The sequence below is a fragment of the Balaenoptera musculus genome, chromosome 8 (genome assembly GCF_009873245.2).
Source record: "Balaenoptera musculus isolate JJ_BM4_2016_0621 chromosome 8, mBalMus1.pri.v3, whole genome shotgun sequence".
Taxonomy (NCBI): domain Eukaryota; kingdom Metazoa; phylum Chordata; class Mammalia; order Artiodactyla; family Balaenopteridae; genus Balaenoptera; species Balaenoptera musculus.
The window spans coordinates 62354806-62364955 of record NC_045792.1 but is presented as its reverse complement, the minus strand read 5'-3'; the positions used below and the strand labels follow the sequence as shown (position 1 = coordinate 62364955).

At 45.5% G+C, this 10150-nt stretch overlaps 2 protein-coding genes and 2 non-coding genes across 4 annotated transcripts in view; 1 reads left to right on the top strand and 3 right to left on the bottom strand.

Annotated features, from left to right (window-relative positions):
• Positions 1 to 600: 600 nt before the first annotated feature.
• Positions 601 to 3655, bottom strand: RPL27A (ribosomal protein L27a). Its single transcript, XM_036860128.1, has 5 exons — positions 3539 to 3655; positions 3073 to 3136; positions 2564 to 2639; positions 1714 to 1888; positions 601 to 774 (listed from the first exon to the last, which is right to left on the bottom strand). The coding sequence occupies exons 1-5, from the start codon at positions 3539 to 3541 to the stop codon at positions 646 to 648; spliced, it is 447 nt and encodes a 148-aa protein (XP_036716023.1). The 5' UTR covers positions 3542 to 3655; the 3' UTR covers positions 601 to 645.
• On the bottom strand, positions 883 to 1011 carry LOC118900282. The gene has a single exon (XR_005021066.1). It is a non-coding gene; the product is annotated as a small nucleolar RNA SNORA3/SNORA45 family (small nucleolar RNA).
• Positions 2270 to 2399, bottom strand: LOC118900283. Its single transcript, XR_005021067.1, has one exon. It is a non-coding gene; the product is annotated as a small nucleolar RNA SNORA3/SNORA45 family (small nucleolar RNA).
• Positions 3656 to 3728: 73 nt separating the features above from the next.
• The window catches only part of TRIM66 (tripartite motif containing 66), a 57856-nt gene continuing 51434 nt past the window's right edge, over positions 3729 to 10150 (top strand). The window contains exons 1-2 of the mRNA XM_036860120.1: positions 3729 to 3860; positions 6209 to 6347. The gene's annotated coding sequence lies outside the window, so the exon portion shown is untranslated. The remainder of the gene's footprint in view (positions 3861 to 6208; positions 6348 to 10150) is intronic.

The following is a 10150-nucleotide window of genomic DNA, read 5'->3' as shown; positions in this document are numbered from 1 at the left end:
TTTGAACATTAAGACTCCTATGCACAGGGACACATAAATCCTGACAACTGCTTTCTAGAATCCAAACCACTCTGATGTATAAAAGCCCTGGTGTGTTTAAAATTCAGCCTGTTGGGCCCCATTCCAACATTTTGATTATGACCAGAATGGTTCGGTCTGAGATGAGGAAGCCAGCTGGAAGAACCTTAGACTGAGGAAGTAAGTTCCAAAGAACCACTTCTATCCTACCACTGACTCATCTTGCCAATACGACTCATCAAAATCTTGTAAAGATCATGAGTTTCCCCCCCTTGAGCCCCATGGAACAATTAAGGGCACATTCTCCCACTCCTTTATAAATTCAGAGCATACAATGCCATTAGGCCTTTCAATGATACGATATATACATTATCAACAGGTATCATTCTCACTTTGTGAGTGAGAAGCCTCAAATTAGGTAACCAGCCAAGGCCTTATTCTAAGTGTTGGTGCCATCTCTTCCATACTTTGAGGGGAGTTGGTAGCAGAGCCCAGGTCCTCACACCCTTACTCCTAGAACCTGTTAGGTGGGTTTCTGTACAGGTAGGGAGGTAGAAGTGCCAAAGAACCCTCACTCAGACCAGAAGAGAAAAGCGCTTATCATTTAATGAATCCCACCATGTGGCTTCAAGCTACCAGGACACAAGCCCCACCGACACCCTTAATCTTCTCCTCAGCTCTTGCTGCTAAGAATTTGGCCTTCACGATGACAGGCTGCTTTGGGAGCTTTCCCTTCCCCAGAACTTTGTAGTAACCCTAGAAGAACAGAGAAAAGGGTTTATAATGCACCGTGGCAGTCACCAACTCCGTGATGGGTAGGAAGAAAGATGCCTACCAAGCCACTCCATCTAGGAGCCAGGGAGGGCATGTTTCTGATCTGGGCACTCCCGGGGGCACTGACTGCCCTCGCCAGTGAATCAAGACCAGCAGATTCTCTCCGAGGACTCTAGCACACCAGGACAAGAGCTGTCAGGATGTGACTCTAGTCTCGGGCAGAGCTCAAATCCCTTTCTCCTATTCAGTTACGACTTGATAAGCAAAAAAGGAAAATCACATTTCCAGCAATGCTCCAAGAAGTCATGGTCATCAGAAATGCTCAAAGAAGAGGCTGAGAAAGGGAATTTTAAAACTTTACTGAAAGCCCCCTCAGGATTCCCACCACCTCCATACCCACAGGGGGTAAGGCTGACACAAGGACCAGAACTCCTAATGATATAAACAAAATGCCTTTTTTTTGGGGGGGGGGGTTCTCTTCAGATAATGTCAGGCCTTAAATAACAACTGAACATATTAAGATTTTATTCTGTAAGAAACATAAAGGGTCAAGGGCTGTGCCTCATGCAGTCTTGTGTAAAACAGACCAGAGCTAGCTGACCTAAATTACTACCAATAGTTCAGGTGAGAAACCCATACAAATCAGGGCACTAACACTAGGAATAAGATAACTGATTGGAAAATGTTCAAGTGAAAAACGAAGTAAATGAACGAGGGAGTGGAAGAATTACTCTTCAAATGTTTTGCATGAATCACAATTGAACAAGAGTTCAATTTTGGTCAGTAAGTACCCGTGGAAATGCTACGGAAAGTGGAATTGTCTAGTAGGCAGCTGGGTACAGACTTCAGGTGCAAGTATATTATCCAGAATTTTGAGAGGCAAGGGTCCACATAAAGGCAAAAAATATTCAATTCACTCACCGATCGCACCACATCAATGATCGGAGCAGCTCCAGTCTTGTTCTTGGCAGCATTTACCCGTGTCTGCTCACTGACCAAGGTCCACAATTTATCAAGGTTGACAGTTGGGCAGAAGCTCTGGTTCCTCTTTAAGTGGTAATGCCTCATACCAACTTTCCCAAAGTATCCTGGGTGACTGGGAAAAGAAGGCAACCATTTCCATTACCTCACTCCAACTAAGAAGCTATGTTTACCATCTCCACAGTCCATCTCCCCCCATTACAGTGTACGTTGTTCACTCATGCAGAAGAGTGACATAGCAGGTACTCCACTTCTCGAATAAAACAAATCTTTAAAAAGCCACCAAAGACTATCAGGTGGAAAAGACTAGCCTTATTCCATGGAACCAGAGTAAGTCACTGAAAAGGTCAGAGGCAGTGCCAAGACTAGGATTCAGGTCACTTGACAGCTTCTCCACACTCCTATAACACAGGTCTCCTAAACAAATAGTTAAAATACAACCCCCCCTAATTTGTGGGCGTTAAATGGATCTAACAGTTGTGTAAGTCAATATGATGCATGTCACTAACCCGGTGACTGACTATGCCATGAGGGCCACAGCCAGTGAATAAGGTCAGCAGTTTCTCTTCGAGGACTCTAGCACACTAAGGCAATAGCCGATACCCAAGCGTGACTCTAGCCTCGGTGACAAGTTCTCAGTTCACATCAAATATTAACTTGGCAAAACCCAGCCACAGGCAAGGTTTCTGAGTGGTAAGAGGTTTGCTTCCCGTTGAAGATGTTAACTACCCTCTACCCCTAAATCCAAAGCTGTCAGTGTCAGTAAAGGCAGAGTCCAAAAAACACTCACTATTTGTCGAAGTTGATCCTGTGGTGATGCATGCCACCAGCATTACCGCGGCCTCCCGGGTGCTTCCGGTGTTTGCCTGCAGGAACACAAAGCTACATGGCTAAAACAGCCTTCTCCAACCCCTCGATGTTACTTCTCGCAAAAGCATTTCCCCATACTTCTGTGCCTTTGCTTCATACCTCTTCCAGCAATGCTGTTCCTTCAAGACTCTGGGATAATCATCACTTTACAGTGTTCCACATCACAACACTAACACAGTACTCCATGCCTTCAACCAATTCAATACTGGACCCCACTCAATTTCCAAACCCCCAACTGATGTGAAATTCTCTAAAACTGGAACACTAGAGAATTCTCAAGGAAAAAGCCAACAGCTAATGATCAAATTCAATCCAACTCGACTGCACAGAGCTCTGACTAACCCACTTCTCTAAGCTACCTACTTCCTGACAAGCTAGCGCCGTGCAGAGATAGCCCAAGGCCGACCAGGATGGGGAGACAGCACTTACCGATGCGGCCGTGGCCGTGGCTCACGTGGCCCCTAAGTTTCCGGGTCTTCCTTAGTCTGGATGGCTGTGTGGGAAAAGATGCTTGGTGATAAGGCCTAAGGGAAGAGGGGCAGGGGGCGAAGCGTGCCAGTCTGTGAGTGGCCTGTAGGCCTAGGGGTCAAGGGACGTGCTTGTTGCGCCTTCAGCAAAGTCGAGGTTACGGCTTGGCCCGGGGCCGTGCGGCCTCATCAGGGAAGCGCCCGGACACCCCGGACCGCGTGTCTCGAGAAACCGAACCCCAGGATGAACACGCGGCCCCAGGCTCCTCGCCCCGCCCCGGACCCACGCCGGCTACCCCGCCCTGCGGCTGGCCATGCGCGGCCTGGAGAACCGGGCCAAGCTCGGGAGTAGGTGGCTGGGGTGCAAGGTGAGTAAAGCTCGCGGCCTAGGCCAGCAACTATGCGGACGCATTAGAAAAATCACCTACCATGTCAGCGACCGATACGAAAAAGGAAGGGCTCTGCAAAGTCTCGCGAGCTATCGAGCTCGGGGGCGGAGCCAATCGCCTCACTTCCGGTCCGGAGGCCGGGCCGCGGGCGGAGCTTTTTTGGCGTCGCGGGTCTTGAGCGGCTGCAGGATTTGCTGTTTCCTCTTCCTGTGGGGTGAACTTTCCGTCATAGCGTTGTTCCGGAGGCTGCGGGGGCCGAGAGCCTTCTCCGTGCTGTCCAGCGTGCGCTCGGGCTCGGAGGCGGAGCGCTGGCGCGGAAGGCGGGGCTTGGGACGCTGTAGTGCACGCAGCTGCGGTCCAGGTGGGCCGGGCGGTTTTCCAGGGGCCACGGCCCAGGAGTTTGCCGGGGACGCTGTATTCCTCTGCTGCTCACCAACTGCCGCATGCTGAGCAGCCCCATGCGTCTCGCTGTTTTTGGTGGTCGGCTCGGCCCGGGCGGTAGCGGTTGCTTGCTTGTCCCCTGGCCGCAGTGAGAAACCGCAAGGCCCTATTTGACCCTGTGTGCCCACCCGATGTCTCTTCCTGCTCCCTTTAAAGTCTTTCTAGATGTCTCTACCACCTTCTGGGACCTGCTCACCCACACTACTGAGTGGGCTCAAGGTTTCCTTTCTCCTTTGCCCTTGTGCCATCGTCCCGGGCGTCCTCAGTTTGAACAATCTCAGTTCAGGGACCTCTACGCCTGGTCGCTTTAGGATTCTTTATTCTCCAGACCCTGTAAATCTTCTCCCCGCAAAGTTTTAATTTTCACTGCAACGTACTTGGCATGCCCGTGACCCCCTCCTCTCCTGGACCAGAGAGCCCCTGCTCATTCTGGACCGTATGCAAGGGTCTCCTCTTGTAATACTTCTCTGACCCATTCAGCCATAGTTGCTCACCTTCCCCCACTGTTCCACCTCAAAATCTAGTACAGAGCTCTTATGTAATTGTTGATCCACATTTGTCTTTCCTACTAGACCAAATTTCTTAAAGGCTGGAGGATTACTTTCTTTTATCCATGGACTCCTAGCTCCTGGCATGTAGTACATGTTCAACAGTTGATCGTTAAGTGAATGAATGCACCTACCCTCACCTCCCTTTCTAAACTAAAGTGCAAGAGACATCCTTTCCGTCTTAAGTCTCAACCAGTGTTCAAGATCACATTCCCTCAGTTACTCAGTGTGTGTTTGGGTGTATTTTCTGTGCCTTGTTCCCTTCAGCTAAAATACATTTTAGCTAAAATATGCTAAATTCTCCCTGTTTCTATTTATTACCCTTGCTCTTTCCTTTTCAGCCAAGCTCCCCAAAAGAATAGTCAACAAATCCTGTCCATTTGCTAGCTTCCCATTCATTGTTTAATGCACTGCAGTCTAGCTCTCAGCCTCGTTATTTCAATGAAATTGCTCTTACCGAGGTCATCAATTAACTAAACACCGAATTGAATGTACTCTTCATACCACTTATTCTCTGTTGTACTTTACCCATTTGACTTCTTTTTCTAGCTAATCTCTTGCCTTCCTCCTGTCTTTCTGGCTACTTCTCTGTCTTCCTTTCAGGTTCTTCTAAATTTGTCCACCATTTAAGTGTTGGTGTTCTTCAACCTTCTGTCCTTGCCTCTCTTAACTTTTCCTAGTACGCAGTGTTCTTGGGTGAACTCATCTTGGGTGACTTCAATTCACATCTCTGTTGCTGAGCTCCAGACTCGTATATTCACTTCATTTCTGGTTAGTATTCCTTGGACATTCTAAGACATCCTAGATAGACATATCCAAAGACTTTGATCTTCCCAGTTCTCTGGTGCCTTCTTTATTCTATAGCTTGGTGAGCAGCCTTGTCCACCCAGATAGTGATGTCAGGGAGACTTGAAAATTGTCCCCAAGCATTCTTTTCCTCTAATATGCTGTCACCGTGTCCGTTTTTCTATACCTATCTCTCAAATCTGCTTTCTCCTTTTTAGCCCTCGTGCCATAGCCTTCATTAAAGCCCTCATCTTATCTCTTATCTGGAGTTCAACACCCTCCTGTGATCACCCTGCCTGTATTCTAACCCTCCTCCCATCCCTCTGTCCTTCACACCTCTGTCAGGTTGATCTTCCTAAAACATGACTCTCATCCTTTCACTTACTTGATCAAAAAGTCTGATAGCTCCCTATTACCAACAGAATACAGCCCACTTGCCTTTCCAAACTAACCTCGGCTTCTTCCCTACACAAGCTTTCTACTGCAGCCAAACTTGGTACATCCCTTCTACCTTTTTTCCTGTGCTAGTGCCATTTCTCATGCCTGGAGTACTCATCTTCTTTCTGACCAGATGTCCCGAAGCTTCCTCAACCTTTAAGCCCTACCTTATATTCTTCTTCTTCTGGAGTGTTCCCAGAACACTCCAGCCCACAGTGAGAATAACCAAATACACCTTGCAGTTTACAAAATGTGTCTGCCTGAGAGGTCAACTCTACTAGCCCCATTTTAGGGATGAGAGAGTTGAGGCACAGAAGGTTGACAGACTTGCCAGAGGCTATAGAGCTGCTAAGATATAGAGCCTGGGCCTAGCCTTTAGTCTTTTTTCTCCGGATCTCCTGCTTTTACCTTAGCGACTCCTCCCTCTCTGACCTCACAGCATTATGGGCTTCATCACTCCTTCAGTCCTTAATCACATATTGTCTGTTACCAGCAGAAAGAGAGGCCTTGAGAGTTGGGGGCAAGGCCTAGGAAGAGATCGTCCTCTATTTGACATCAAAACTGGCCAGTAAGTGCACAAGTGATGAACTGAGCTACCTAGAAACTACCCTTGGGAAGATGGTCTGTGAATGGAGGTAAGCTGGGCAGAGTTTTGGGAATGAAAGGTTACCTTCAGGTGTCTAGTAAATAGGGACTGAAGTAAGGACCAAGACTGCCCAGGGCATGGAGGTAGAGCCTGGTTGATGGGACGCTGCTTCTGGATAGTTTTGTCAGGTTCCTTGGTTACAGAGGGGCTACATCCTATCCTTCAGGCCATCCTTCTGAATGGAAGGCCTCCCTGAGCGGACTAGCACTCTGTGTTGGGTTCTGTGCTCACCGAACATTCTCCTCTTTGGTGGTTTGATCTCCAGGGTAGGGGGAGTGCCCCGGACAGTTGTCTGGTTTTGGTTTTCTAGCCAGCTCCCTCTTCTTCCCGAGGAAATCATGTAGCTTTAACGTAAGGCTCCTGTGGGGTTTGTCACTGTGGGTCAGCCAGCTCTGAGAGAGCAAACAAAGCTGAATTCTGTATATACAAAGTTAAGTAGCAACCAGACATGAGGCACTAGGTGATCTGTCCCTCCTCGCCAGGCACACGGGACGTGATGGTGGACATGACCCGTAAGAGGCCTCTTTCTCTGTGGCATCTCTTCTAAAGTAAAGCATGGCCTTGTGATATCTCAGACATCTGGGCTCCCCCAGAGGGTCAGGGCCTCAGAAAAATGCCTGTGAAATGAGCAGAAGGGAGAGGATGCCAGGCAGCAGCCTGGTGAGGCAGGTATATGCAGTGCTGACCTTTTTGCTCCCTCAGCCCTCTCTCCAGGTGGCCTTGTAAACATACTGCCACCCTGTAGAGGGCCCTGGTGGTCCCTCTCTCTTCCTCTCCTCTCTGGGTGCCTGACTTCATCAGCAGTCCTTCAGACAGCAACAACAGCATGGGCGCACCCAGCCTTGTTTTCTTGCTCTCCACCTTTAGACTTGGACATTTGGAAATATTATGTTGCTTTCCTTTTTCAAGTAGAAGATTGTTAATTTAAGATGGGAAGAGTCAGGATGTCTTTTCTAAGTGAGAATTTGAGAAAAACTCAGAAATCCAAATTTACTTCAGAAGGAATTTTAAAACTTATACGTAATAGAAAAGACAGGAAAACATTAAAGAAAATTTTGAAAAAAATAAGTGTAAACATCTCAAATTATAATACCTTACAATGCTGTTTTCATGTCTGAATATTACCTTTCAGTTTTTATTTACATCTAGACGTAGCTATCTTCAAAGCTGATGATCATAGTATGCAAATCCTTTTGTATTCTGCTTTTTGTTTAATACTATTACATTTTTTCTGTATCACTACCCAGTATCCATGATTATTATTTTTAACAGCTGAAGAGTAATTTATCTTCAGCACGTACTGTAATTTACTAAGCCATTTTCTCATGTATTTTTTTTTTCTTGTTCTCATTGTGTTCTTTGCTATTGGAGAAAATGATGCAGTGAACATTTGTGTATATGTGGCTTTTTTCTTCTTCTGTTGAATAACTTGTCTAGGATAAATTCCCAGGAGTGAGATTGCTGTATTGTAGGGTATAAACATTTTTATGATTCATTTTATGTTGCTATATATATATATATATATATATATATATATTTTTTTTTTTTTTTTTTTTTTCCCCAAATGGATTGTACCTGTACCAATTTATGCACCAGCAGCATGTATAGTTTCCAATTTAAACTACACCAGGTTCAGGGTTTTTGTTTGTTTGTTTTGTTTTGTTTTTGCTTTTATCAGTAGTTTTTGATATACGGCAATATGGCATTTAGGGGAAAATTCATAGGACCACACAAGATTTTCTTCATTACAAAGTAAAAATAAATATAACTCGAGGACTAAGAGTCCTTCCTTTCTGTGTTGGATAGATTTTCAAAAGTCTCATTGTACTACGTGGCAAATGCATTCCTAACAGCTTTGTTGGAAGCTAGGATGGAAAACCCCGCTGCCATTAAACTCAGAATAGCAGAATGTGAAGGGAGGAATGCCAGGATCTTTGAGGGCAGTTCATCCAATAGCACAACAAATTCAACTGCTCCTCGGTTTTAATTTAATTTTAGATGATAAAATTCATGGAAAGAACACAAAAATTTTGGTTCATTTCCTACCTCTGTTTTCACTAGCTGAATGATTTTGAACAAGTAGCATATTCTCTTTGAGTCTTAGTTTTCTTGTCTGTATAGTGAAAAAATACTGAGATTCATTTGTTCATTTTAGAAATATTTATTGAGTGCGTGCTATGTTCAGGCACTATATATAGGTGCCAGGCAAAGAGGGGAAGGTACCATGGTGAACAAGAAAGACAAAGTCCTGACCTAGGACTGTGTCTAAAACAGGCAGTGAACAAGTAAACAAACAAATAATATATCACATTCAACACAGTCTAGCATTAGAGTAGATGCTCTCCCATTACTTGGTGTTTCTCCCTCCCATTTTTTCCCCTAAAATGTGTACAATTTTGATGATAATTTGTTCTGTACTACCCATGCAAACAATCTTTGAAATTCTAACTCCCAATGTGGCATGCAATGACCTGCTCTGTTATTCCTTGGCAAGGTTACAGAAACCCAGTTAATATCTCCCTTCTCTCACATCTGGGTGTGGGATATTAAAGGAGGTGGTTTGTAAGCAAGGTAATATAGGTGAGGTTTCCTGTCCGTCCTTCCAGTCTTTCACCTGATGTTTCATTTAGTTCAGGTCTCTTCATGACTTAAAGCAGAACTGATTGCTGGTATATTCTGTTTGACTCATGCTGTTTTCTTATGTTTTTAAAAATTTAATTGGTTGCCAACGTTTAAAAATTTAAATAAAAATCCGGATTTCTGGTGTCTTGAAAAAACTAAGACTTGGCAACACTGGACCCACACTCTTTATATGGCTGTCCCCTGGAGGCATTTGAATTGGCTACTCCTGGCTTAAGTACATTCTGCCAAACTATCCCCTTCACTTTCCCAGGTCAGGGGAGATAGGAAGGAGAGGGAAGAGCTAAGTTATGGTGAAAAGGAGGAAGGGGATAAAAAAGAGATCATTTGACCTTCCCCCCTTCTCCTCAAATCAGAGACCCATTGCTGTGCCTTTAATTTAACCTTTACCCTCATAGAGTTAATTCAATTGCTCTTCTAAGACAGAAATGAAATACTTATTTCTTTATATTCTTACCCTGGGTAGTACCCACTGGTTTGGAAAGCTGTGCCACCCCGCCCCCAAATGCCCAGAATTGTTTTTCAGAGTCTAGTGCAGCAGTTCTCAAAGTGTGGTCTGAGGGCCCATCAGGGGTCCCTGAGACCCTTTCAGGGGTTCCACAAGGTCAAAACAATTTTCATAGTAATACTAAGATGTTATTTGCCCTTTTCACTGGGTTGACATTTGCACTGATGATGCTAAAGCCAAAGCCAAAGACGAGTCAGTGTGTTCTTCACTGCCAGGCATTTGCTTGTAAAGAAAAGAAAAGAAAAAGAAAAGAGCCAGTTTCACTGAAGCATGTCCATTTTTATTAAATTTCAATTCTTTCTTTTTTTTTTTTTAATAAGTTTATTTATTTATTTATTTTATTTTTTGGCTGCGTTGGGTCTTCGTTGCTGTGCGTGGGCTTTCTCTAGTTGCACTGAGCGGGGGCTACTCTTTGTTGCGGTGCGCTGGCTTCTCATTGTGGTGGCTTCTCTTGTTGCGGGCACAGGCTCTAGGCGCGTAGGCTTCAGTAGTTGTGGCACGCGGGCTCAGTAGTTGTGGCTTGCGGGCTCTAGAGCGCAGGCTCAGTAGTTGTGGCGCACGGGCTTAGTTGCTCCGCATCATGTGGGATCTTCCCGGACCAGGGTTCGAACGCATGTCCCCTGCATTGGCAGGCGGATTCTTTT